This window comes from Arabidopsis thaliana, chromosome 5 (assembly GCF_000001735.4).
Source record: "Arabidopsis thaliana chromosome 5, partial sequence".
Taxonomy (NCBI): Eukaryota; Viridiplantae; Streptophyta; class Magnoliopsida; order Brassicales; family Brassicaceae; genus Arabidopsis; species Arabidopsis thaliana.
Window position 1 is genome coordinate 107479 of NC_003076.8, and position 27850 is coordinate 135328.

The following is a 27850-nucleotide window of genomic DNA, read 5'->3' on the forward strand; positions in this document are numbered from 1 at the left end:
TTTAATGGTTTATCAAGTTTGGACCTTTGGTGCTGCTCTTGACGAAGGGCCAGGTAATTGCTGACGCCGTACGTTTAGGAGCACCTCGTTTTTTTCACCTTGTCATATATTTGTAAATCTCGATGACCATATGCTTTTATTTTTATCCCAATATAATCGAAAAATCCCAAATGATATGCGATTTCTTGTTGTATGATTTACACACAACATGAGATGCAATAATGTTAGTGGGCACTGGGCAGGAGGAAATGCGATAAAGTTAATAAAATTGTGACAAAAACGTAAGGTGATAAACTAAAGGGTTCTTAATCAAAAACTACATAAATCCCTTCTAACTAATCCACATGCTGGTTTTTAAGAACCACAACAACAAAAAAAACTATCAACTTAGACTACAAATATACAATCACTATACACAAGACAAAGCCTAATTGAGGTGGAGCCTTGGGTGCAAGGTTTCATACTCACTTTCTCAAAACTCTAGAAACCAAAACAGCAAGAGTCATGAGACTAGCTCCCTGAGGAATAGGCCATCTTTTCATCAAAAAGTCTCTTATTTGGGACACTTTGTTACCTTTTTTGATCTTTGCTTATTTTCTCACATTGGTAATGAATATATACCGTATGTCTTCTTCCCCACAATCACATCTCTCTTTCGACCTAAATTTTGCATTTCTGCAAAACTCACAACTCTGAAATGTTTTCTTTAGGCGCTTCCTCTTCAAGTCCTTTGTTTGATACATCTTCACTGCTTTCCCACAAAAATCCATTATCATTTTCCGGACCTTTCTCTGTTTCTCTAGCTAGAGGTGCCACATGTGCAACATACTTTTCTGCACAAAGCAACACAAAGAAGATTTACCAATCTGTAACCAAATTTGCTCACTACACAAAAGACTAAGAACAATCTGCAGACTTAATCAAGTGGTGAAATAGATCCACAGTTATTAATTCCCCTAGAAGAAACTTTACCAGCCAAACTTCGAAGAGCATTCTCAGCCGCTTGTTGATGTGCATCTTTCTTAGTTTTTGCCATCCCAATGCCTATCTTCTCACCCGTGAACAACACCTTTGTAAAATTAACAACAACGATTAAAAACAAATATAAGTAAAGCTAACAATAGACAAAGATGCTTCAATAAACTGATCCAGCTGACCTCAACTGAAAACTGTAACTCTTTGTTGGTACTTATCACAGTCCTAAACTCCACCTGCAAAATCGTACATCAATTAATCAGAATCCATTAAAAGAGAAGAAGCAATGGCTTGCGTGGTTAGTGAATATGCACCTTTGAACCACATCTTCTTCCAATTTCTTGCAGTGCACTCACAAATAAATGAGATTGCCCGCCATTACTCTTTCCACCATCTGTATGATGTTCTCTACCATTTGACACCAAATGATTCTGGGATATTCCACCTTCTGCAAATAGTTTAAACAAGTGCCAATGTTAAAAAGGTATTAATGCACCTTATTATTCAAGTAGCTGTTACAGATTCAGTAGAAAGACAATACATCAGATAGGGAAACCAACAATTCTCTAATCCTAAGTCAATATCTAATGTAGCTTTAGAGCGGTACACTGAAAACAAGCTTCACGGAGGAAACAAGAAATTCAGGGATAGACTAATCATCTTTAATATCAGCTTGATTGCATTAGTGTTGAAACTAGAACATACCTGTTGTTTGACGTGAAGGATTTTGCCTTTTCAGGTCATCATCCATTGCTACCTGCAAGAAAACTATCAGACCGTAGACAACATACTTTGATGTCAAAAGAGAGACACTTAGAACGCAAAACTAACCTCTTCACTCCTCAAGTGGGATGGATGTGCAAATGGACCAACAGGAGCAGAACCTGGTGTTCCATGAGGAAATTGACTTGGATAAAGTCCTGAAGGCCGACCAGGAAAAGAAGGTCTATTCTCATCATCTACCAACCAACCACCCGGAGAATGCATAGACGAGGAAGGTGGCTGCATAGGAATTTTAGCCAGAATGGGGGGTTGATTAAAGTTTTGGTTCCTTATATCTACACCAGGCCTCATCATAAGGGGTCTTCCACCATCAGAAAAAGTGAAGCCATCCCGCCTAGGAGCTCCAAGCAAACTAGGTTCTAGATTGTGATTGAAGACAAGAGATAGAGAACGTCAGAGACAAACATATACGTGCAAAATAACTGTACAGTTCAAAATTTAAAGTTATATTAAGTCAAAAGTTTGTACTATGAGAAGGTAACAGTGCTGCTGCAGTTGCCGTGCTTGCATTATTTGGTATAACTGCTATCTGCGGCTTAGGGGTTTCAGGTTTCTGCTCAGCGTTACTTGTTGCAGGAAGAGTAGAATGATCAGCTGCAGCCTTCTCATCCCAGAAATTGAAAAGTCAACAGAAATCAAATTACAACTGACACAAAAGCTATGCACCAAAACATATTTTAGTTAATTAATCCCAAATTTTGTATATATTTTACTAACCGCTTGGTTTAGTCTTCGTTCCACTTCACCCCCACACATTCCTTCGTTAATTGGAGGAGCATTTATGTTTCCATTTGAAGCAAAGCCAGGATCCTACAGACAGATATAGCTAGATTACATATTGTAGTTGGGGCAAATTAGCAATATGTTAACAATGATAAAGTTCTAACTACAGTTACCTCTATAACGACGTAGTTGCTCACATCCGGTGATGGAGGTAAATTTTCCACATCATCTTCATAGTAAACCAAAGATATACTACTCATTAAACTCTCATCAAATTCCCTGCCATAAAAGTCTAGAAACAGTAAGAACAACCAGCATGAATTCATTACATAAAAATAAAAAAAAAACATAATTTTTTTTTCCAACTTACTTGAAAAAGTAACCTCTGACATTGCATGCAACATTTCTTGCTACGCAGAGATGTGGAACGACAAGGGCTGTCTGATAAATGGGCATACGAAAATGGTTAGATACCCACTTGGAAAATTAAGTGATACAGAATTTAATTCACAACTAAATGCAAGAGCAACCACATGCCTCTGCTTGTGGAGCATAATAAGGAAGATATGCAGAAACAACATGAACCCGTGGTTGATCCTTGTCCTCCCAAACCTTCATACGGTCATCAATGACCATTGCCATTTTCGGGTGGCAAATGCCACCATTGAAGACACTTAACAACGATTTCTTGGCGTCTGATATGCAAAGAGCAAGACATAAAAAAATTGTTAGTTCGAGTTTCAGAGAGAGACAGAGACAGATAGTTGGGTAAAAAATGATCAGGTTCATCTCTTAATACTAAAAACTGAGAGGTCGGCAAATCAATCAGGCACGATAGAGGGAGGGAGAAGAGGCACATTATATTAAACAATTCACCACAAAAAGAGTAATGAAAGCTACACTAATGGAGCATGGTGGCTATGTACCAAAACCAAGATCAAGGGTATCAAAGAAGCCAGAGTTGGTTTTGACCTGGTTTTACGCAGACGATACGATCTCGAAGCTCCTTGAGACTTATCAAGTGTGCTTCCGGATCAAGCAGTCTCCACATTTCCAGAGCATAATCCCTTTCAGCCATGGTACAAACGTAAACTTCAAAACGTTTCCTAGTTTTGGCTGTCAAATAACTTCTTAACTCCTCCCATGCTGGTCTCAGTTTTACAAGCACACTAGTGTCACGGATCTGCATCAGCAATAACTTGGTTTCAGTTCCAACAATATTAAAGCTAAATCACTCAAATATACTTAAGCGACCTTATCCTATCACATGCCAGAGAAGGTAAATCCAAAGCATCAAATAAGATGAAATGAATAAATATCCAGCCACAACAGAGATGAATCTTCTAACCTCTGGCTTAATCCGAGTAAGCACAGTATTCTTCTCCGGCAATCTAATCACGGGTCTACAAACTTTCTCTTGTCCATCAGAAGTTGGGCGGACTTCCTCAGGTTGAGCCTTTAACAAAACTCCGTTATCAAAAGCATAGTCATTATCAATATACTGCTTCAGCAGCATCCTATCATCCATATACCTTTTAAGTTCTGCTGACATCCCATTAATCCTCACAGGATCCATCTCACGTGAAATCCAAGATTTAAGAGCCTCGATTCTATCCTCAAATGACTTCATAGTATTTGCAACAATCAAAGTCTCATCCAAATCAAACACAATAGACAAACACCGAGTATTAAGCATCCTTAAGCACGAATCATAAAGACCTGAAGGAACCGAAAAACACCAAAAACACGGGAACTTCTTCTCCTTACTCGGCATCGCCACTAAATGAATCTCCTCATCTCCGAGCATAACCACTGCAGTCTGTATTCACAAAATCAAACTAGTGAATCACTCCTAACAATTGGAAAACATCCAAAATCAGCTAAATGTCATTTCGGAAATCTCAAACCTACCTTCAATTCATGGAAACAGACTGCGTGTAGATGCATTAACTCTTGAGATTTCACCGGAGCCGATGACTCAAGCTTGCATCGAACGGCAAAAGAAGCAATCGTCTGAAGAATCGCGAGCGGAGGACATCTCTCACCAGCCGGAGATAGATGGTGGATTCGAATCTCATCGTTCGGGAATCGAAATTCATGACTTGAAGATACATGGTTCACATCAAGTTCCCCCAAACGTAAATCTCCGTGATAAACCACGGATTTATGACCCAAACGATTCATCGTGAATTCGTTCAATTCACACTTCTGAAGGACGAATCAGGTAGTGAAGATAAACAGTTTCTGGGAAAATGCGTGAGAGAATCTGCAGATTCAATTTCTCTCAAACTTCGCTACTTTTCTCTGTGATTTTTCTCCGCAAATGAGGGTTTTTCTGGGTCTCCTTAAACATGAGAACCAAAGTAGGCTCAGATATATATTTATAGGCGAGAGAAGCGTTTTATTGTTACGACATCGATTTTAATGTAAATTACGAGAAAACCTGAGACTTCTTTACACGTGGCGTCAGATGCATTATCCTGTTTTCACCAACATCGCTTGTCAGCCGTCAATTACCGTTCCTAACAAAATAAAATATTCGAGAATTATTTTTTGTGTGTATGACGAAATCGGATTAGGTCGATAATTTTGGTTGACTTCGAACAAATGGATAGTTAATGTTTACAACTATATATTGTAAAATGTGGAAACGTATTCAATAACTTACTTTAGAAGTAAATAAAAATTGTGAAAAAAAAACGGAAGAGGATATATATATGGTAAAATCACAAAAATCAAATAAGAACATAAAGTTGGTTGGCAAAAAAAGAGAAGACATCAAGTTGCGAGTCTTGTGACGTTTGAGTAAGAAAGGGACAAATCAATTTTATACAATCTGTATCATCATATTATTATGGGTGTGTTGGCAAATTAGTCACTTTTGAAAACATAATTATGGAGTTGGGCAAGTTACTATTTATAATTGGCAAAACAGGTAACTCACTTTGGGCGTGTAATAGACGAGCGTGAAATAGAGGTTTGGGGTGGGGTAAGTGATGTGTTTTGAAATTACCGAACTATCCTTTTGACAAAGAAGAAAGATAAAAGTGAAATATTCTTTTTTTTTTTTATTTCTTTTTAATAACCCCTCCAATTTAATAATTGAAATACTTATCAATATAAATTTATTTTCTAAACTAATTCATATACATAAAAATCTATGTATTTTTCTCTATAATTTGATATGCATTTTGTTAATATTTTTTAATATATTACAGACATTTTATCAGTAGTCGGTACACTTAATTATGTGTACAGACTTTATTTTGTATGTTGCATTAGCTGTACAGAGTATATAATTGTATGGAGTATACAATTATCAGAAGTCACTTTTCACTGTTGATTCGTACACTTAGACCTGTACAATATTTTTAGTGTATATATATATATATAAATATACACAACATACACTTACATCTGTACACTAAAAAGTGTTGTACAGATCTAAGTGTACGAATCAAACAGTTAAAAGTGACTACTTTGCAAATTGTGAATAGTAAAATGACTATTTTCCCAATTATGGCTGGACGATTTCAATTTGTACTTATTAAATAAGTTGTATAAATAAAAATCTGTACACATAATTAACTGTACTGACTACTAATAAAAATGTTTATATAATATATTTAAAATTATTAACAAAATGCATATCAAATTATAGAGAAAAAAATATAGATTTTTATGTATCTGAATTAATTTAGAAAATAAATTTACATTGATAAGCATTTCAATTATTAGATTGAAGAGGTTATTAAAAAATAAATAAATATATATATATATAAAGAAATACAAAGAATGAGAGTATGAGGAGAGAGAAATGTTGAATCTAAAAGCACAAATCCCAATTGCTTTCAACGACATTAGAGAAGAAGAAGATTAGTGGCATATTTGTAAATAATAGAGTTGGTATGGGGTATATTTGATTTTGTCTGTAATAGGGTCAAAGGTCAGTGACTAAAAATCCAATTATAAATAGTAACTTGCCCAATTCCATAATTAAGTTTAAATAAGTGACTACTTTGCAACTTAACCCTATTATTATCAAGATTCTAAGAGACAGATGTTTATTGCAAGTCGGAAAACAATTGCCTCTTCGGTCCAAAATTAACATGTAAATCAAAATTCATGGCCATTCTAATAGTTGAGAACCTTCATGAGAGTATTTAAATATGTATCTCAACTTATGTCGCTTAAAGTTATAGTTACTTGTTGTAAGTTGTAACTCTTAAGAGCAACTCATGTCGCTGAGATTATCGTCGCTACCGTCTAAGCACAAAATGTTGACACTTGATTCCGAGCTTCGGCTGCTGCTCACCGGCCGGTTTCGACATGATCTCACACTGTACACCGAAGTCGCCGGTGCTTTCGTCACTGAATGTCGGAAATTCCCCGCCATGCTTCCTTTTCTAACATCCTATTAACACATAAACAAAAGTACTCCAAAGTTGAAAGTCGTTGAAATTCATGGTTGATGACCTTTAATATCATTTCATTTGTTACCGTACCATGTGTCTCAAGGCCATGTCGATGGAGCTTTTAGATAGGTTTCTACCAAACCCAAAACCACCAGATCCAGAGCTCGACTTCCCAGCGGAGGAGTCTCCGCCACCTCCACCAAGTCGTCGACTGCCGCTTTCTGTCAGTCGCGGTGTAGCAAGTTTTCTCATATTCACAACTTTCTCGACCTTTTGATTCCCCTTAGCCGCATGACTTATCAATCTACCATCATCGTTGTTAGTCTTTGCTCGTTGTCCACGTAACGAAGGAACAGCACCATTTACGTTTCCATTAGGAGCTCGGCTTCTAGAAGGCGAACACGATTGCCTCTTTGCAACATCGCGTTCTGTGGACGCTGATCTTGAACTACTTGACGCATCAAAGGCTCTGGTTCTGCTACTTGAAGCGGTTTGTGGCCTATCTGGTAACGTAGTTCTGAGATTCGATGGCGCTTCTACTGAGAATCCAGGCATCTCGTAAGGTTCCCATGGCCTTGATCTCACGATCGGAGAAGCTTCTAAAGACAGAGCCGGTTTACTCAAAGGCTTAGTTGGTTTACTTCTCAGTACAGTCGATGAACCGTTCGGAGTTGATGGACGGCGAGTTGGAGTACTTGACCTCGATCCCGGTTTTGAATTAGGAGCCGACATCGGCCTGTTATTGGATCGAGTAGAGGTGGCTGAACCGGTAGTTTGTTGGTCTGTTGAGGTGGTGGGCCTGGTTGCACGTGCAGCGGTTAAGGTAACACGTGAGGTTCCAGTTCCGGAGCTAGAGGAAGGTCTGCTCCATGATCTTGTTGAGCTAGTAGTAGAGGACGAGGTTAATGTCGCACGTGTAGTTGTTGAGGTGGCACGTGAGGTCGGCGTTGATGGCCTTTTGGCTGGAGTTTTAGACTTTCTGGTTGGCGTGGGAGGTCTACTCGTTGATCTTGAGCTACTAGAGGACGATGGTCTTCTGATTCCAGAAACAGAGGAGGAACTGTGTAACGACGTCGTTTGGTGCTCGGACTCTTCTTTGCTATAGTTCTCTAACTGCACATAAAAAAAAAAAAAAAAAAACAGAGATGAGCAAGAGTGTGACGTATATGCAGACACTTAAAAACAAAGAGATTGACGAGATTAGACCACGAGATATACTGAGTCCGTACCCGAGATATAAGAGTCATCAGGTTATCATCGGGTGCGTTGAGGTGGTTCGTTACGTTTCTACTCGGTGAGCCTGGTGGCGTGACCAGCCTGAACAATAAGAACAATCAATAAAGATCGATGGCAACAAATATATAAATCGATTATGTTGAAACATTGGCAAAAGGTCCAATTTTGAAAAATATATATTTGAGATATGTAACATCAATAAAAGTGATTGAAAAGTACAACCATAACTAGTTAACAAAAACAAATAAAAATCCATAGCTAGTGAATTGTTTTTTAGAATGCTTTACCAACTCAAATTCTGATGAACAAGATCAGACATCAAACTACTGTCTAGCAAGAAGAATAACCGAGAAAATTGATCAAATTTACTCTCTTTTTGTTCGGTGGAATGTGTGCTACGTTCTATACGAACACAAATATTTTTAATGCAAAAATGTAACAAAACATAATAAAAAGGGGGGAAATGTTTCAAGGCAAGATTTTTAAATCATGATCAGACTTTTAGAGAGCATGATCAAATTAATTAAAAGGGGGAAATGATTACCATTCGTAATCGGACTTCTCGCCATCGGAGTACAATAAGTTCTCCCCGGCAGTTCTCCGGACAGGGTATTGTTGAGACGACATCGCCGTCGTACTACTAGTATTATCAGATTCTGCCAAAAAGATAAATCAGAACAAAAAAGAAGATAATTTTTCGACAACATATATTAACACATATACGAACACGGACCCATTAAAAGCGTAGGTCGGTGACGTTTCTCGCAACGACGCATCTCCAGGAACAAAAGAAGCTCTTCATCTTTGTTTTGGGTCAACATTTTAAGACATTTTTTAAATTAAATTGCTGATGCTGGAAGAAAGTGGTGAAGATGTTCTTTTACGTGTTTTTTCTTCTTCTTATTATTTGAAAATGTCAGATTATCATTCACACCCCTACTAATGATATATGTATAAGCAAGTAATATTTATTATTAAAAAGTAAGGAAAGTAATTATTGTTGTTTTTTACTTATATCATATTAATGTATTTTGGCTACTACTAAGAGAATTTTTATTATTTTCTCCAGCAAAAATTTAAGAGATTTTTTTTCTCAATGATATTATTAGTTTATATCTTTACTTTAAAAAAGAAATACAAGATTATTTCTCAATCTCCACTAAATTTCTGGAAATGGTATTATTAAATTTCATTAGATTTTCTTAAAGCATTCAATTTTATTATATCTTTAGAAAAAAAAAATGCCATGCTGGAAATAAAACTAAAAATTTACAATACATTAATCCAAGGTGCCGAAAAAATTCTCACGAGTAAAATCAATGCATCTGTGTGAAATATATGTGAATCTCGCGTATAGATGAGTTTGTCTTACATTGAATCCTTCCAATGTTGTGATATATTTTTAAGTTTAGCATGTTAATGCAAAAATGACTTATCGATCTCCCCCATGTCACAACTACAAGCCTCAACTCTGCTAATAAGAAATAAACGAAGGATTCCATGGAGGATCAATATGTCGTTATGTGTCCAATTCCCGATTCTACTTAAATGAAGTTGGTTTGAGAGACATTATTCTTATTTAAGTGGATTTAAAGCTCAAGGCCCAATACCCATTTTCAAAGGCCCAAACATTAACTAGGTTCTAGGTATCCCCCCCCTTATGTTTTTATTCAGCAACAGTTTCGAATATGTTTCGTCTAGACGAGCGAGACTCTCTCTGCTAGGTTTCGATTTCAATTTCGATATCAGGGACCATTTTCCTGATTCTTCGAATTCTGCATAGAGAAGCGAAATTGGGATAGATCTCGTTTACTTTGATTTGTCAATTTCCTGCATTCTATTATACGGGTTTTGTGTTTCCTCGCAAATTGATACAGACTGTTGCTTTGCCATTGAATTATTTGCTGCGATGGACCTAAATGCTTCACCACAACCCGAAGAAGACGATGAACCCTTTAAGAGACGTCATGAAGATCGAATGGAATCTGCTGTTGAGATCGCTAGACGGGTACAATAACCCATATATATGAATTGATTCATGTGTTACTCGTACTTGTTTGAATATGTTTGGAGCAAGTTTGATACTTTTGGATGATGATATCGCAAATTCGTTATCTTTTTGGCGTTATAGGAGCGTGAAGAACGAAAGAAACGAATGAGATTTGATAGGCCAACACGAGTCTCTCAGCCGGCTTTTCGTGATCAGTATAGAGATACTAGAGTTTATGATCAAAGCAAGCTTCCTCAGGGTAAATTATATGCTTTGCCACTTCCTCAAAAGATCATTTTAGGTTCATTGGTATGTGGTTTTTTTCTTAACAGGTTGGCTAGATTGTCCTGGTTTTGGTCTGGAGATAGGATGTATTATTCCTTCTAAGGTTCCACTTAGTGAATCTTACAACGAACATGTTCCTCCTGGTAAAAGATACTCTTTCAAACAGGTGGTTCGTAACCAGAGAATTAATGGAAGAAAAGTAAGTGAAAAAAATACATGAATCAATCTTTTTCTTTGCTATGTTAACTCTCTAAAGGTAATGGGTCTTTTGCAGCTTGGTCTAGTCATTGATCTTACTAATACAACTCGTTACTACCCTACATTAGACTTAAAGAAGGATGGCATCAAGCATGTTAAGGTGACTAGAATACATTTTTTTCTTAGTGTTTGTATCGTCTGCACCAGTGTTAGCCGAGTGCTTTATCCTCTTTTTCCTGTTTGTAGATTGCATGCAGGGGTCGTGATGCTGTGCCTGATAATGTCTCTGTAAACACCTTTGTCAACGAGGTACTTGTTTCATAAGTTCAGTTCTCTTCTTGACTGACGAATAAGTTCAATTCACGTGAAGTTTATTTTCTCCTCTTGCGTTTTAATTGAAGCTCATAATTATAGCTCATTTGAGGACACTGTCTTCAGGTTCTGCAGTTCGTCCTTAATCAAAAACACGCAAAGAAGTATGTCCTCGTCCACTGTACACATGGGCATAATCGGACAGGGTTCATGATAGTTCATTATCTCATGCGCTCTATGCCAACGATGAACGTTACACAGGTTCAATTCTTTCTTTCACATTTGTACTTGTTCACTCGTTTTATTAATCCTCTTTAGAATGGAGATTCTTACCTCTGTGTGGCCTTTGGCAGGCATTGAAGTTGTTTTCTGATGCCCGCCCACCTGGGATTTATAAACCAGATTATATTGATGCTTTATACACTTTTTATCACGAAATAAAGCCTGAAAGTGTTACTTGCCCACCAACTCCTGAATGGAAGAGGTCTGCCGAGCTTGATCTTAATGGTGAAGCTGTTCAAGATGATGATGATGATGATTCTCCGCCTGACCCTGTTCAAGTAAGCGTGGTGCAAGCAAGTGCTTATTCTTTAATAAGCTCTTATGTTTAACCCTCATATTACAGAATTATCCGTTCCAATGAATATCATGCATGCATTGTTAAGCTCTTACCCTTGTGAATACAGAGCTCATAATTTTACGAACGGCTAATTTTTTTTAAATTCTAGCTTCATAACTATTGTTTCGAGGTCATATATTCACTACACAGTGATCTTGGAAAATAACGGTATCATCTAAACAAATGAACTGTTCTAAAGATTATCTATTTGTGCATGTTGATGGGTGCAGTTGAGTCTTTCAAAGCTAACAAATTTCATAAAGTGTCAATCTCATTTTGCTTGAGTTTTCTAATGGGTCTCTTGCTGATACTGCCTTTCTTTACTGTTTTGTTGTTTCAGGAAATCAATCAGGAGAATGTGAAGATGTCAAATGATGACACTTTGGGTGATGAAATACCCCATTATCAGGAGGAAGCTTACCGGCAATTCTGTTATAAAATGCTTATGATGAATGTTGGGGTATGATATCAACACTGCTTATATGTTTTCCTAGTTTTGTTCTTCTCTATCTATGTTCTCCTATGGAATATTATGTTGAGCCCAAATGTTGTTTCCGGCATGTATGTTTCATTAAAAGCATGCTAAATGTTTTTTTAGACTAATGCAATAATACTAATCTTCATTGATTGGAAATAATGTGAGATATTAGTCATTTGATGGACTAAAATTTCTCTGATCCAGGGAAGAGGATTTATGCAATTCCCAGGTTCGCACCCTGTATCATTAGACAGGTCAGAATCTCTGCTTTACTTTTGGTATTGCGTACAAAGAGGATTTAGCAAGTGTATGTTCTGAATTCCAGAGGTTCATTAGTCCTAGTTTCTCAATGTAGTTAAATCTTTACGATTTTTGCATACACAGGGAGAGTTTGCAACTTTTGAGGCAGCGATACTATTATGCGACATGGAAGGCAGATGGAACACGTTATATGATGCTCTTAACTATAGATGGGTGCTATTTGATAGATAGGAGCTTTAAGTTTCGGAGGGTACAGATGCGTTTTCCCTGTAAGCACTCACGTGAGGTCAGTAATTTTCTGTCATTGCTTTTGTGTTGATATCTAAAACTTGTGAATTCCCTGACTTATTTGGTTTTGGGTGGTAGGGAATTTCTGATAAAGTGCATCACTACACTTTGCTTGATGGAGAGATGGTCATAGATACCCCGACAGGTGAGCAAGGGGAGGCAAGGAGGAGGTATCTCGTATATGATATGGTAGCAATCAATGGTGAATCAGTTGTAGAGGTTGGAACTGTCGATCCATTATATTATCAATTTCTTTGGAATGAGTTCAGTAGCACGAGATCTTAGCATTCATTGTTTTCCATCATGTCACTGTCATTTCTACTCGGTATCAACCAGTATTATAGATGCTAAAGATAACTTACAGTTGATTTAAATATCTACCAGCGGACTTTCTGTGAAAGATGGAACATGTTCGTGCGTGAGGTGATCGGACCTCGAGCAGCTGAGAAGCTCAGAAGTCATTGCTACAGATATGACCTTGAGCCTTTTGCGGTGAGTTTGCATTTTCTGTTCCATGCCATATTTTCCTTCTCCTTTATATAAATTTGTTGGTAAAATTTCATTGTTGCCCAGGTACGGATGAAGGGTTTCTGGTTACTTTCTACTGTTGAGAAGCTGTTGAAGAATACCATTCCATCGCTTTCGCATGAAGCAGATGGCTTAATATTTCAGGTAACCAAGAGATGTTTATATTTCAGGTCTTAGTCAATATTTTTTCCTGAACGCAGACAGACACAAATTTAAGAGATTAGTATTATTTGTTTCCCTGGATAAAGTAGGAAGATTGCATTACTTGAGCATGACTTACATTTGGTTTATTAGGGTTGGGATGATCCGTATGTTCCACGAACCCATAAAGGTCTACTGAAGTGGAAGTATGCAGAAATGAACTCAGTAGACTTTCTGTATGAGATGGGTGAGGAAGAGGGGCGTGGTTTCCTCTTCTTGCATGAAAGAGGGAAGAAAAAGCTTATGGAAGGATATTCAGTTGAGTTTAGAGATGATTCGGACCCGTCAAGTTACAATGGGAAGATTGTAGAATGTGCTTGGGATAAGGATAAGAAAGTTTGGTTTAGCATGAGGATCAGAGTTGACAAAACTACACCAAATGATATCAACACTGCTCGTAAGGTCAGTTGAAGGATTTTCTATATATTTAGGTATTGCTTTTGTCAAATGGTTATATTCTCTACATGATTTCTAATGTGATGTTGTAACACAATAGGTGATAAAGAGCATAAATGATAACATCACTGAGGAGGTTTTGCTTCAGGAAATAAGAGAGATCATTCGTCTCCCAATGTACGCTGACCGCATTCGAAATGATAGTCAAGCTGCCCGCCGCCGGTAGAGATTACATTTTTCAATTTTGTTTAGTAGTAATACACTAGAACGAACTAATAATTGTTTTGGGCGGTTTCTCTTCTCTCACACTTGTACAGCTAAATAATCTACATGGTTATACACATTACATCTAGTTTGTTTCCCAACGGAATTTGAAACTAGAATTATTTCATTGATAATCCTCAATACGTGATATGGAATTATTAACTATGATACATATCCAACGGTGTTATGACTATAACGACGAACGACATATTTTAGGCCAAACACGTCAAGATGGCTTCTCCTAGCACGTGCCCTTCAATTGCGATCAGCAATCTCTCTTTCGTCACCTAGCTCATATTCAGAACAACTATTTATAAAAAAAAGTACTACATAAAGTACTACATATCATTCAAATCAGATAGGAAAATAATAAAACGATGTAGTACCGTGTGACCAATCTTGGGTTTATCATCGAGAGCAAAAAGCTTGAACTGAAAACGGTGACCGTGACTAGGTAAGAGAGGTCCACGCCATCCCGGAATCTTGTGATCGTTGTTCCCTTCCCGAATACCGGTAGTCTGATCCTCATTGCCGGAATATCCTTCCGGTAGGCCTTTCATCTCTGGTGGTATGTCGACGACAACCCACACCGTCCATGGCACCAGCGGGCCACTAGGATCAGGCGCATCGATGTCTTCCACCACCAAAGCTAGCGTTTTTGTACCTTCTGGAACGTTGTACCTACACCATATCAACATTCTTACTAATTCAATGCAATCCTTTGGGTCGGTCAATAAACCACAAAATAATTAAAAAATGGAAACATGTTACTTCAAACAGAAAAAAACAAACAACTAGGAAGCCTTGTGAATTGTGATAATTAACAAATCGACAAAATTAATAATCTCTGTTTCAGCATCATGAATCAAAGTCATAAATAAAGAGCGATCGATCGGTACCATTCAAGAGGAGGAGAGATGTCTTTCTTAACACCTTGACCTGCCATCGTATACTTTCTCGGCAACTTCCCATCGTTGTCTATCGTCGGCGAAACCAGCCTCAACTCCTCACTCGACATTCCCTTTTACTTTTATGCTATTTCTTACTTAGTTTTATCACAAAGAGTCTCTTCTTTTCTACTTTCGTACATATGAATGCTCTTTTCGTGTTTGTTACTGATTTGTATGGATCGCCTATGTGTAGAAACAACGCCACGTGACGGTCTTGAATGACACTTGGCGTCATGATTGACACACGGCGTCATAGGAAATCTGGCGAAGACCTGTGTTTGAGCACAACTCTATATTGGGCTTTATTGGGCCTAAATTGTATTTTTTCCTCTCTACTATATTAGCCTGTCTCGTTCTTTTTTAAATCACGTTATCTTATTATTAAAGGACCACTTAACAGTATACTAATTATTGTTTTAACAATTCCCACCAAAAAAATAATTATTGCCTTAACAATAAAACAAAGATAATTTTAATATAAATTAAATTTGTTTAATTTTAAAATTACAATAAAAGATATTTCTTATTTTATAAACAAAAACTCTTCTCATCTTTTTTTCTTCTATTTTTTAATTTATTAAATAAGAATATCTAAATTAACTACCTTCTAACTAAAATTAAAGTGATTTCCATGTAATATTTATCAATTTTGAAGTCATAGTAGGATGCTCTAACGTGAGCCGTTTTAACCAATCGTTAACAAAGAATTCGTCTATTAAGACATAACCATGATCAAGTCCGATGAATCTAATAGACATGTTATCCGGTTTGCGTTCCATGACAGAATATAGCCAATTGTCTATATCATTGTTTCTATTTAAGTATACGTTCATGACATCTGGTGTGTTGCATAGGTCAAACACGCGCGATAGTTCAAGGAAAGTGCGTTAGTGATGACCACGACACAATACTGCACTTTGTTTTCATATCGGGATGCTCCAAGCTGAGTCACTATAGCCATTTACTGTCAAAGAATTCGTCCATAAAACAATATTTGTGATCAAGACGGATCAACATAACATGCATCAACTTACTATTAAAATTTAAGAGTAAGTTAAAGAAAATGTTAAAAATTTCTTAGGTTGGCCCATTAAATTATATTCAAATTAATTCTTTATTTTTCACATTATATATTAAATCTAATAGAAATTTATTCTAGATTCGCCATTGCCGTGTAATACATGAACAAATCTTTTAAAGATGGACATCGCATATGATCTACCGAGATCATATCATGATAGTCTAGCTGCACAATAATCCCTTATACGAAATCATTTTCAGCTGGATGCTTTATAACACAACATTATATTAGGTTAGTGAGCCTATAGCTAACTTGTTTTCTTTTTTCATTAATCATTGTTTAGATACTCATAGTAATGATTTTGAGATAAGTATCTATTTTTCAAATGATATATCAATTTTAAAAACTCATTACATCATGTCACAACGTTAAAAGTATAATTATACATATATACAAAAAATTGTATGTATGTTACAAAGAAAACATTGCTAATTTTACTATGTCTGAGTCACTATATGCGGCTGGAAAGTACCAAAATAAATGAAGACAGTAACATGAGTCCATCACCATCACCAATATCCAAAACTTGGCTTTCACATTTATTTTACTTATGTAACTACTATACCTTTATTTATTTATTCATTTTTAATCCTTAGCTTTGTTGATCTAGTTTGGCAAGGTAAGTCTATAACGTCCATCGGCCCGAATCCTTCTTTTTCATTTATTTCAAAATTAACATTTTCTTCTTCGGAAACTATGACAAAGCTTTTTATGTAACCCAAAAATAACTTAATTACACTGTATATCCTTCTACAAATTTACCTATATCAAATTATGTTATTATATATTGTAATGGCTTTTAAGAGACAATGGAGACATTTTCTAGAACATAGCATTTAGTTAGATTTGTACAAGCCATTTCAAAACTTTTCAAAAACAAAATCAGCAAATAACCAGTTTTGTCTTTAAAGAATCGTTCTTTCGTAGGAACTAGCAACTGGGAAGGTGTAAATAGGCGATTTAAGGAAAATATATAATTGAAGAAAAATAAATCAAATGGTCGGGACTTTTTATCTCACGTGAAAGTAACGTCGCATTTACTCAACAGTCGAGACGACAGTTACATATTTCACAGTTTTAAACTTGTAAGTTAAATTTAACAAAAAAAGAAATACAACTTCAAACATAATCGTTGTTAAGAAATTTCATATATATCATTCGTTTCTATATTAATACAAAAAGAATGGTATGGGAAATAAAATAGAAAGAATAGAATGACTAAATCATGGAACATGACATGAATACGGTCACTGTTTCAAGCTCATGCGTCTTTTCCAGCATAGTAGTAGTAGTAGTTGTTGTTGTTGTTGTTATCCGGTCTTTTCAAAGCAACGTACTTCCTATTTTTCTTACTTGTATAAATCCACAATTGTTTTACTCAAAAGGAAAAAAAAACTATCAATTTTGCAATTTGGCTAGTTAATTCAATTTATATCTATTTGTTTTAAAACTATATTTGATCTGTATGTGCAATTTATTTACTGATTTGAGGCTTTTGAGCATATATATTTAGTGAATCGATTATAGAATTTGTATTGAACAATGAGAGAAGAACGAAGACATGGATTGGGACAAGTACTATACATAAACGTGGGTAATGTGCTATGAAGGTAGTTGTTTGAGAAGACAGTACGTAGAGTTTGAGCTGTAAGAAATGATTAGGGTTTGTTTTTCGTCTGCACTTCAGTCCAATGTTTTCACCGAACCCCACTACTACGTGAAACCCGGAGCCTCACGTGCTCTTGAGATCTTTTTACCACTAAATTAACCAGTTCGTATGTAACTATGTCTATATATATGTATAACCATATCATGTAACAGTTATAAACCACGACAATCACAATGGATGATTTCAATCTTCGTAGCGAAAACCCTAATTCATCATCCACCACTTCCTCATCCTCTTCCTCTTTCCACCGTCACAAGAGCGAAACCGGAAACACAAAACGGTCAAGGTCAACGTCCACGTTATCGACGGACCCTCAGAGCGTGGCGGCTCGCGACAGACGGCACCGAATTAGCGACCGTTTCAAGATTTTACAAAGCATGGTCCCTGGTGGTGCGAAGATGGACACTGTATCTATGCTTGACGAAGCCATTAGCTACGTCAAGTTCTTGAAGGCTCAGATCTGGTATCACCAAAACATGCTTCTCTTCATAAACGACCACGAAACTACATCATCTTGTACTTACTCTCCCGGCGCTGGAGAATTTGGACCGAAACTCTTTGGTTATGATGACGATTATGCCCCTATAATGGACACATATTCACAAGGCGTGCCACTTACGGTTGCGGACTCGAAGTATACGCCGTGGTTTGGTTCGGTTGATGATGAGCAAGAACGTGACTCGTCCTAGTCGTTGCCATATATGCAACATTATGTGATTTACATATCCAGAATCTACCGTCTTCCTTATTCTCGCAATACTTAGTAACTATAGTTTAAGGATTATATTATATGCGTCTACTATATATATCTGAGTGTATCTAATTTAGAGATTGTAATATACATGAGTATGAGACTAATTAACCTATAGTATTTGTATTGACGTATGGATAATCACTTGGAAACACGAAAAAGAGAGTATACAATACTGTATATTAATTATGGACTTTAAAAAAAAATCAGCATTTTCTAGACAACTTTTTCATTATCTTCACACAAAAAATAGATAAACATGGATTACCAAAAAAAAGAAAAAAGATAAACAGGCGTTTTAATGTAAATTTGGGAAACAGCACGTCGTTTTCATGATGCGAAGACGTCACGTATTTCAAATACAGGCGTGCCACACGACACGCATTACGAGGGCACTGCAATTGTATAATCGGAGAAACAGAGGAATTCGCCGATCAACGAGAGAAGATGGAAGTGCAAATTGAAGAATCTGGTAAAAATCAAACCTCTCCGGAATCAATTGAAGCAGACAAAGCGAAGCAGATAGTGGTGCTTCTGATTGGTCCACCAGGAAGCGGCAAATCGACGTTTTGTGACACCGCAATGCGTTCCTCTCACCGCCCTTGGTCTCGTATCTGCCAGGTCTCTCTTTTTTATCGATTGTTTTATATTGCACATAAGCTGACTGATGAAATTCTTCAACGAGACTAAGTATTTACAAAACTTATGTAAGAAATATCTGTCTTGGTTGCTATCAATGTAAGAATTTTGTGTTGGCTTAGATTTCATTTGTTTAACTTATTTCAGGACATTGTTAACAATGGCAAAGCTGGAACAAAGGCTCAGTGTTTAAAGATGGCTACAGATTCTCTTAGGGAAGGCAAGAGCGTCTTTATAGACAGATGCAATCTTGACAGGGAGCAACGTTCAGAGTTTATTAAGCTTGGTGGTCCTGAGTTCGAAGTTCATGCAGTGGTTCTGGAGCTTCCTGCTCAGGTTTGTATATCTAGATCAGTTAAAAGAACTGGTCATGAAGGAAATCTACAAGGTGGAAGAGCTGCAGCTGTTGTGAATAAGATGCTTCAGAGTAAGGAACTTCCCAAAGTGAATGAAGGGTTTTCTCGGATTATGTTTTGTTACAGTGACGCTGATGTTGATAATGCTGTTAACATGTATAACAAGCTTGGTCCAATGGATACCCTTCCTTCTGGCTGTTTTGGCGAAAAAAAATTAGATACTAAAAGCCAACCCGGTATAATGAAGTTCTTTAAGAAAGTCAGTGCTCTGCCTGCTTCATCTTCTAATGAAGCTACTAACACAACTCGGAAAGCTGATGAAATGACAGCAAATGTCCGAGTTTCGCCAGTCAAGCTTGGTTCTGCTGATATTGTACCTACACTGGCATTCCCATCAATTTCGACTGCGGATTTTCAGTTTGATCTTGAAAAGGCTTCTGATATCATTGTGGAGAAAGCAGAGGAGTTCTTGTCTAAACTTGGGACTGCGCGTCTCGTCTTGGTGGACTTGAGCCGCGGGTCAAAGATTCTATCTCTGGTCAAGGCTAAGGCTTCTCAGAAGAACATTGATTCAGCGAAATTCTTCACATTTGTTGGGGACATAACTAAGCTTCGTTCTGAAGGTGGTCTACACTGTAATGTCATAGCTAATGCTACTAACTGGTAAGCTTCCATTATTTTCTTGATCTTCAGTATATACATCTTCACTGGATAGCTAATTTTGAAAGCTAAATGTGTAGGCGGCTTAAACCTGGAGGTGGAGGTGTGAATGCAGCAATATTCAAAGCTGCTGGTCCAGATCTTGAGACTGCGACAAGAGTACGAGCAAACACTCTTCTTCCTGGAAAAGCCGTGGTAGTTCCTCTTCCTTCTACTTGTCCATTACACAATGCAGAAGGAATTACACATGTCATACATGTTCTAGGACCAAACATGAACCCAAACCGACCAGACAACCTTAACAACGACTACACCAAGGGGTGCAAAACTCTCCGGGAAGCTTACACATCTCTATTTGAAGGTTTTCTATCAGTAGTACAGGATCAATCGAAGTTGCCCAAACGAAGCAGTCAAACAGCTGTGTCAGATTCTGGTGAGGATATTAAGGAAGACTCTGAGAGAAACAAAAAGTACAAAGGATCACAAGATAAGGCCGTAACTAATAATTTGGAATCAGAGTCTCTGGAGGACACAAGAGGCAGTGGAAAGAAGATGAGTAAAGGATGGAACACATGGGCATTGGCTCTCCACAGCATCGCGATGCACCCAGAGAGACACGAGAATGTCGTGCTTGAATATTTAGACAACATCGTTGTCATAAACGACCAGTACCCAAAGGTAAAAAAGTCTTGATGCTGATTTATAAATATAGTATCTTTCTTCATGTGACAAATGACAAATAGGATTTTTCAACTGAGTTTAGGCGCGGAAACACGTGCTAGTACTGGCGAGACAGGAGAGTCTAGATGGGCTAGAAGATGTTCGCAAAGAGAATCTTCAACTTCTGCAGGAAATGCACAATGTTGGTCTGAAATGGGTTGATAGATTCCAGAACGAGGATGCATCTCTTATCTTCCGCCTTGGATATCACTCGGTACTTAAGTCATCCTTTACATTCAAAGCACTGCTGAATTTTCTGTTTCCCCTGAGTGTAGACTTCAGATTTGCACTTTCTGTTCGGTCGTTTTAGAGGTTAAACCTAAGAGTTCATTAGCAAAATCATTGAAATTGATATGTTTAACATACATTGAGTTTTTCTCTTTCAGGTTCCCTCGATGCGACAACTACACTTACACGTTATAAGCCAAGACTTTAATTCAGATAGTTTGAAGAACAAGAAACACTGGAACTCTTTCACGACCTCGTTCTTCCGTGACTCAGTTGATGTACTTGAAGAGGTCAACAGCCAAGGCAAGGCCAATGTGGCGAGCGAAGATCTGTTGAAAGGTGAGCTGCGTTGCAATCGGTGTAGAAGCGCACACCCAAATATTCCAAAACTTAAATCACATGTCAGAAGCTGCCATTCTCAATTTCCAGACCATTTACTCCAAAACAATCGCCTTGTGGCTAGAGCAGAGACGTAGTAGTTATAACGACCGGTTCTATTTCGGTTAGGATTTTTTTTTCTTTGTTATCTAATTGTTACGGGTAATATATATTGTGATTTTGGTTCAGATTCAGTCTCTGTAAAAATTCATCTCTGTTCTTAGGTTTTCATCTTCTTCTGGTTATTAAGTTTTTGATTTTGTTCTTGAGTTATAAACTTAAATGGCAAGAAAACAAGACAGATAAAAAGAAAAAAAAGTCAAATAAATTTTAACCCAATTGAGATGTAAGATGGTTTAAAAATGTTTGATTTAGGTTGAATCAATTGATTTTTTTCGGACTTTACATATAAGAAAAAGCACAAATATTGAAGAATATTAGGGAAAAAGGGAATTGTATTACACCATCAATGGTAATGGTACAGTACAACTAACTGGAAAGTATCAAAAGCAATTAAAACCAACGGTCGAAAATTCGAAAATTCGAACAGAAAACAATCTAATTCAATTGCAAAGAAACGAGAGATGCTTGAGTCACACTCAAGATTCTTTTCTCTTGCTTCTACTGAGGATTGGGAGGACGACCATTAGCAGCTGAGACGCGAGATCCCCACTCAAGCAACTCTTTGCTTGTATCATCTTTGTGAACAATCACTTCAATGAAACAAAGACTATCTTTCTTCTCCGTTGTCGCAGTCTTAATCGCTTCCACTAACTCCTCCTCGTATCTCACCTGCCAAACACAATGTTACTTCAACACCAAATTCATACGTTAGTTACTAGTTGTAATCATTAATTACCTTTGTGGTCCAGCATTTTCCTTCACCGTTATGAATAGCATCGACAAGACCAGTGTAGTTCCAGTTCTTGATAACATTGTAAGGACCATCATGAATCTCAACTTCAATGGTGTAGCCACCGTTGTTGATCAAGAAGATGATCGCCTTCTGTCCGTTACGAATCATCGTGGATATGTCCTGAGCAGTCACTTGGAAACTCCCATCTCCAATGAAAGACAACACTCTCTTCTCCGGGGTTGCTTGGGCGTATCCTAGAGTCGCACCAACAGACCAACCAATGGATCCATACTGCATCTGAAACTCGTACCTACAATATAGAGAACAACTTTTCTCAAAACTTGTGTTTGTTTCGCTATTGTCACAATGTTAGAAATGTCAAAGATTCAGTTTCTTTGTTAGACACGTACCCACATCCTTTAGGCAGCTTTAGCTTCTGACAATTGAACCAAGAATCACCAGTTTCAGCAATCACAGCGGTTTCACTAGAGAGCATCTTCTGAATGTGTTGGAACATTGCGTTGACCCTCAATGGCTCTCCTGGTTTGCATTTCAATGGCTTACCTTCAGGTACAAAGATCCTCTCATAGTTCTCATAAGCTGTCTCGTTACGCTTAACCCTCTTAGCCAACTCCCTGAAGAAATCGCTCATCAGAACGCAACCAAACGTTGGACCATTAGCCACAACGACTCGATCAGGATGCACAATTATTGCTTTTTCTTTCTTGAGGAGAAGAGAGTAACCTACGGAGCTGTAGTCGTTGAAGATTGGACCTGCGAAGATGTAAGCATCCGCAGATTCGACAATCTCAGAGCAGAAAGGTGTGCTTACTGCTCCCCAGTAAGTGCCAATGAAATGAGGATGGTTCTCTGGTACAAGGCCTTTTGTAGAAGGCATCACTGCGAGAGGGTAGCCTGAAGCATCAGCTAGCTCCAAAAAGGCCTCACTTGCTTTAGCCACACGCAACTTTGGGCCACCAACCATAACTGGCTTCACTGCCTTGTTCAGAAACTCCAATGTTGCTTCCACCGCAGCTTCTAAACCCATCGTGTTGCTCATCCTAAGAAACAATACATACAATAGTGAGAAATCTAAAACAAACGTTGATTCGATGAGTCTGTTTAGAGTAATGATTACCTAGGAGTTAGGTCAAAAGGGACAGGATCACGAGCAAACGTAGGATGAGGAGTTGCAGCTAAGTTGCAACTGATGCTAATGTACACAGGCTTGCTCTCTTTCAAAGCTGTTGCTATCGCCTTGTCGATCTGTTCATGAGCATCCTCCAAATTGTTCACCACAGCCTGAAAACAAACACATAGTTAAAATCTAAGCAAAGGAGATATATATGTGATGATCAAGACTAGTTGATATTGAAATGTGTTAATACCTGGTAGCAAGTAACAGTTTGGAAACACCTAAGCTCTTGGCTAAAGTCAGGTAAACCGATGGTGTGATGAAGAATCCGGTTAGTGCCAAAATCGTTGGAGTTAGGACCTCCAACGATACATATAACTGGTAGGTTCTCACTGTACGCACCAGCGATAGCGTTCAAAACGCTGAGTCCACCAACGGTGAAAGTCACGACGCAAGCACCGACTCCACGAGATCGAGCGTATCCATCGGCGGCGTAACCGGCGTTAAGCTCGTTACAGCATCCGATGTTGTTGAGCTCTGGCTCGGCGATGAGGTGGTCGAGAAGAGTTAGGTTGAAATCACCGGGAACAGAGAAAACATCGGTGACTCCGGCTTGGACAAGACGGCGGGATAAGTGACGTCCTAGAGTCGATTCGGAGGTTGTGGTGATGGGAGCGGAGTCTTGGATTGTTGCGACGGCGTTGCTTGGTGGACTTCCGATGTCACCAGTTGTTGGCTTACACGTGTCGATGGCTCCAATTTTGGTGTCCATTGGAAAGCTTATTATGAAGAAAATGAAACCTTTTAGTATTTATTTTAGTGGTGATGATGAGTAATAAATTGGAATTATTAGATGGGTTATATAGTTGTACATGTTGATTAGTGCAAATTACATTCGGTTTCTGACTTCCTTGTGCCAAAAGCATAAAGATTTACTGAAATATTTTTGCAATTTTCTTGCTGTCATCTTACATTTAGTTACTTTTTTACAGATAGAAATTTACTTATATAAATTGATACTTATATACACGAAACACGGACGTTTTATTTTGCACTAAAAAATTTATAATTTTTTGTGATACGAAAAGACATTTTACGTTAGAAGATGATGAAAATAAATTTATTTTCAAACTATATTAGAGTATAACATGGATTTTTTATTTTATTTTTGTTATTAACTATATATGTATCTTTGAACTTGTTTGCCAAGATGAACCATTAATGCAGCATTAAGTCTCTGATTTTCGTCTTAACTATGATATAACTTACATTAAGTAGCTGCCAAAGAAACGAAAAAGAACCTAAAGAAATACTAGATTCGTATTGTTCAAGAATTTTATTACCTTATATTGAGAAGTTAGTATAATTATTGGAACTCAATAATTTACATGCACGTAAAGGCATTAATAAGATTAGAATATTCCATCCTGATTCCATCAACAATTTTCATTTCACGTTTAAGAAAAAGCAGAAATATTGAAGTTTATAATGAAAACTTTGTCAACAAGGGGTTCCCTAATATGAAGGATATTAAAAGCAAAATCAATTAAAACCAGCGGTCAAAAAATCGAAACCAGTACTTAATTAGACATAAGAGAAAGAACAAAAGTAGCGATGTGATTAGATTGCCAATAAACGATAGATGCTTGAGCGACACTCAAGATTCGTTTCTTTTCTCTTGCTTCTACTGAGGATTGGGAGGACGACCATTAGCAGCTGAGACGCGAGAGCCCCACTCAAGCAACTCTTTGCTCGTATCATCCTTGTGAACAATCACTTCAATGAAACAAAGACTATCTTTCTTCTCCAATGTCGCCGTGTTAATCGCTTCCACTAACTCCTCCTCGTATCTCACCTACCAAAAACACAACATTCATAATGTTACTCTTCAACCCTGGACTCATATGTTTAATTTCCAACTGTAAACATCAATTACCTTTGTGGTCCAGCATTTGCCTTCACCATTATGAATAGCATCGACAAGACCAGTGTAGTTCCAATTCTTGATCACATTGTAAGGACCATCATGAATCTCAACTTCAATGGTGTAGCCACCGTTGTTGATCAGGAAGATGATGGTCTTCTGTCCGTTACGAATCATTGTGGAAACGTCCTGAGCCGTCACTTGGAAACTTCCGTCTCCAATGAAAGACAACACTCTCTTCTCCGGTGTTGCTTGAGCGTATCCTAGAGTCGCACCAACAGACCAACCAATTGATCCATACTGCATTTGAAACTCGTACCTACAATATAGAGAACAACGACTTTTTAAAACTCTTGTGTGTTTTTTCTTTTCCAGAGAATTACTAAAAAGTTCTGGGGATATCTATATAGGCCCATAAATCATCTCAGGCTAAATACCAAGGCATTTTATATCGTTTCCAACCAAGTACATATATACCACCACTCTTTAACCAGCAATTTCTAGATGTTGACTTTACTAGATGAGCTTATATTGACTGCTTCAACAATGTTAAAAGGTAAAAGATTTAGTTTCCTTTTTCTAGATACGTACCCACATCCTTTAGGCAGCTTAAGTTTCTGACAATTGAACCAAGAATCACCAGTTTCAGCAATCACAGCGGTTTCATTAGAGAGCATCTTCTGAATGTGTTGGAACATTGCGTTGATTCTCAAAGGCTCTCTTGGTTTGCATTTCAAAGGCTTACCTTCAGGGACAAAGATTCTATGGTAGTTCTCATAAGCCGTCTTGTTAGGTTTCACCCTCTTAGCCAACTCCCTGAAGAATTCGCTCATCCGAACGCAACCAAAGGTAGGACCATTAGCCACAACGACACTATCAGGATGCACAATGATGGCTTTTTCTTTCTTGAGGAGAAGTGAGTAACCAACGGAGCTGTAGTCGTTGAAGATTGGACCTGCGAAGATGTAAGCATCCGCGGACTCGACAATCTCAGAGCAGAAAAGAGTGCTCACTGCTCCCCAGTAAGTGCCAATGAAATGAGGATGGTTCTCTGGGACAAAGCCTTTGGCAGATGGCATCACTGCCACGGGGTAGCCTGAAGCATCAGCTAGCTCCACAAAGGCATCCCTAGCTTTAGCCACACGCAACTTGGGACCACCGACCATAACGGGCTTCACGGCCTTGTTTAGAAACTCCAATGTTGCTTCCACGGCAGCTTCTAAACAATCCTTGTTGCTCAACCTAATTTAAGAAACAATCCACACATCTTTGAGCTTGATTCTTGAAGAGAACAGGATTGATCAGTTATATTTACCTTGGAGTTAGGTCAAAAGGGACAGGATAACTAGCAAATGTAGGATGAGGAATGGCAGCTAAGTTACAGCTGATGCTAATGTACACAGGCTTGCTCTCTCTCAGAGCTGTTGCTATCGCCTTGTCGATCTGTTCATGAGCATCCTCTAAATGGTTCACCACAGCCTGAAAACAAACACACTGTCAAAATCTAAGAATGTGATGATCAAGATTCGATAATGTGGTTATACCTGATAGCAAGTAACAGTTTGGAAACACCTAAGCTCTTGGCTAAAATCAGGTAAACCAATGGTGTGATGAAGAATCCGGTTAGTGCCAAAATCGTTGGAGTTAGGACCTCCAACGATACATATAACTGGTAGGTTCTCACTGTACGCACCAGCGATAGCGTTCAAAACGCTGAGTCCACCAACGGTGAAAGTCACGACGCAAGCACCGACTCCACGAGATCGAGCGTATCCATCGGCGGCGTAACCGGCGTTTAGCTCGTTACAGCACCCGATGTTGTTGAGCTCCGGGTTGGCGATGAGCTGGTCAAGCAGAGATAGGTTGAAATCACCGGGAACAGTGAAAATGTCGGTGACTCCGGCTTGGACAAGACGGCGGGATAAGTGACGTCCAAGAGTCGCTGCAGAGGAGCCGAGTATGGTTGCGGCGGTGGGAGCGGAGTCTTGGATTGTTGCGACGCCGTTGCTTGGTAGACTTCGGACGTCCATTGGAAAATGAGCTTAATAATTAGGATATGATGATGAAGCTCTCTTTGTTTTTCTTGTGAGCAGTATAATGCTGTTGGATTATATAGTTGTTTGTGCGTTGTAGTAGATTCAAAACACTACCAGTTTATTTCGTAATAAAATTGTTTAGTAATTATATAGTTTTTTATACGAATAATGCATACGATTATATTATAAAATGTTCAATTAGACATACAGAATTAATCATCTGATTTTCCTCTCTGGACTTACATTTAATTCAACGTGCAAAGAAACGAAAATAATATATTTTAATTGTTTATAAAGATATACTGATCAGTTGTATTATTGTTCAAGACGACTTGTATTAACTTGAAATAAATTATTAGAATTCAATAATTTACATGTGATGCGCGCAAGGGTAGAGTTACATCGTGATCCCATACCATAATACTTCACATGTGTATGTGGCCATATTTAACAACATTGCGAGTCTTTTTGTTCCTTGCTTCTTATATAGTTAAACGATTCATACTAATTCTGTT

The 27850-nt window shown here is 37.9% G+C and overlaps 8 protein-coding genes across 13 annotated transcripts; 3 read left to right on the forward strand and 5 right to left on the reverse strand.

Moving 5' to 3' along the window:
• Positions 1-68: 68 nt before the first annotated feature.
• Positions 69-4846, reverse strand: CPL2 (carboxyl-terminal domain (ctd) phosphatase-like 2). Of its 2 annotated transcripts, NM_001203270.1 has the most exons (15): positions 4393-4833; positions 3830-4300; positions 3454-3664; positions 3019-3176; positions 2852-2922; positions 2655-2760; positions 2476-2568; positions 2227-2359; positions 1807-2117; positions 1681-1732; positions 1290-1423; positions 1158-1211; positions 973-1069; positions 689-833; positions 168-480 (listed from the first exon to the last, which is right to left on the reverse strand). In NM_001203270.1, exons 1-15 carry the CDS (start codon positions 4663-4665, stop codon positions 465-467), a joined length of 2325 nt encoding a protein of 774 aa, NP_001190199.1. In that variant the 5' UTR covers positions 4666-4833; the 3' UTR covers positions 168-464. The 2 variants fall into 2 exon arrangements, with proteins under 2 accessions (NP_195747.2, NP_001190199.1); NM_120205.5 differs by having other exon boundaries at positions 69-833; positions 4393-4846.
• A 1596-nt stretch (positions 4847-6442) lies between these two features.
• AT5G01280 (GPI-anchored protein) lies at positions 6443-8933 on the reverse strand. Of its 3 annotated transcripts, NM_001342581.1 has the most exons (5): positions 8866-8933; positions 8677-8788; positions 8126-8213; positions 6987-8009; positions 6521-6895 (listed from the first exon to the last, which is right to left on the reverse strand). In NM_001342581.1, exons 1-5 carry the CDS (start codon positions 8906-8908, stop codon positions 6707-6709), a joined length of 1455 nt encoding a protein of 484 aa, NP_001318449.1. In that variant the 5' UTR covers positions 8909-8933; the 3' UTR covers positions 6521-6706. The 3 variants fall into 3 exon arrangements, with proteins under 3 accessions (NP_195748.1, NP_001330105.1, NP_001318449.1); NM_120206.3 differs by lacking the exon at positions 8866-8933 and having other exon boundaries at positions 6443-6895; positions 8677-8828; NM_001342582.1 differs by lacking the exon at positions 8866-8933 and having other exon boundaries at positions 6443-8009; positions 8677-8828.
• Positions 8934-9818: 885 nt separating this feature from the next.
• Positions 9819-14091, forward strand: AT5G01290 (mRNA capping enzyme family protein). The gene is made up of 15 exons (NM_120207.3): positions 9819-10140; positions 10264-10381; positions 10455-10606; positions 10682-10765; positions 10852-10914; positions 11044-11178; positions 11271-11477; positions 11877-11996; positions 12219-12268; positions 12399-12561; positions 12642-12782; positions 12948-13055; positions 13137-13235; positions 13386-13694; positions 13789-14091. The coding sequence occupies exons 1-15, from the start codon at positions 10042-10044 to the stop codon at positions 13912-13914; spliced, it is 1974 nt and encodes a 657-aa protein (NP_195749.2). The 5' UTR covers positions 9819-10041; the 3' UTR covers positions 13915-14091.
• On the reverse strand, positions 14005-15047 carry AT5G01300 (PEBP (phosphatidylethanolamine-binding protein) family protein; the record flags this gene model as incomplete). 3 transcript variants are annotated; one of them, NM_120208.4, is made up of 3 exons in its annotated part: positions 14852-15047; positions 14339-14633; positions 14005-14239 (listed from the first exon to the last, which is right to left on the reverse strand). In NM_120208.4, exons 1-3 carry the CDS (start codon positions 14968-14970, stop codon positions 14165-14167), a joined length of 489 nt encoding a protein of 162 aa, NP_195750.1. In that variant the 5' UTR covers positions 14971-15047. The 3 variants fall into 3 exon arrangements, with proteins under 3 accessions (NP_195750.1, NP_001119147.1, NP_001331182.1); NM_001342583.1 differs by lacking the exon at positions 14005-14239 and adding an exon at positions 14251-14259; NM_001125675.1 differs by having other exon boundaries at positions 14059-14239; positions 14339-15029.
• Positions 15048-17825: 2778 nt separating this feature from the next.
• AT5G01305 (transcription factor bHLH140-like protein) lies at positions 17826-18341 on the forward strand (the record flags this gene model as incomplete). Its single annotated transcript, NM_001342584.1, has 1 exon — positions 17826-18341. One exon carries the CDS (start codon positions 17826-17828, stop codon positions 18339-18341), a length of 516 nt encoding a protein of 171 aa, NP_001331183.1.
• Positions 18342-18725: 384 nt separating this feature from the next.
• Positions 18726-21672, forward strand: APTX (APRATAXIN-like protein). The gene is made up of 5 exons (NM_120209.2): positions 18726-19024; positions 19190-20061; positions 20139-20736; positions 20822-20992; positions 21165-21672. Exons 1-5 carry the CDS (start codon positions 18851-18853, stop codon positions 21480-21482), a joined length of 2133 nt encoding a protein of 710 aa, NP_195751.2. The 5' UTR covers positions 18726-18850; the 3' UTR covers positions 21483-21672.
• Positions 21673-21784: 112 nt separating this feature from the next.
• AT5G01320 (Thiamine pyrophosphate dependent pyruvate decarboxylase family protein) lies at positions 21785-24209 on the reverse strand. The gene is made up of 5 exons (NM_120210.3): positions 23629-24209; positions 23379-23542; positions 22651-23301; positions 22244-22550; positions 21785-22176 (listed from the first exon to the last, which is right to left on the reverse strand). The coding sequence occupies exons 1-5, from the start codon at positions 24145-24147 to the stop codon at positions 22006-22008; spliced, it is 1812 nt and encodes a 603-aa protein (NP_195752.1). The 5' UTR covers positions 24148-24209; the 3' UTR covers positions 21785-22005.
• A 576-nt stretch (positions 24210-24785) lies between these two features.
• PDC3 (pyruvate decarboxylase-3) lies at positions 24786-27442 on the reverse strand. The gene is made up of 5 exons (NM_120211.3): positions 26844-27442; positions 26615-26778; positions 25891-26541; positions 25312-25618; positions 24786-25230 (listed from the first exon to the last, which is right to left on the reverse strand). The coding sequence occupies exons 1-5, from the start codon at positions 27327-27329 to the stop codon at positions 25060-25062; spliced, it is 1779 nt and encodes a 592-aa protein (NP_195753.1). The 5' UTR covers positions 27330-27442; the 3' UTR covers positions 24786-25059.
• Between the last annotated feature and the right edge of the window lie 408 nt (positions 27443-27850).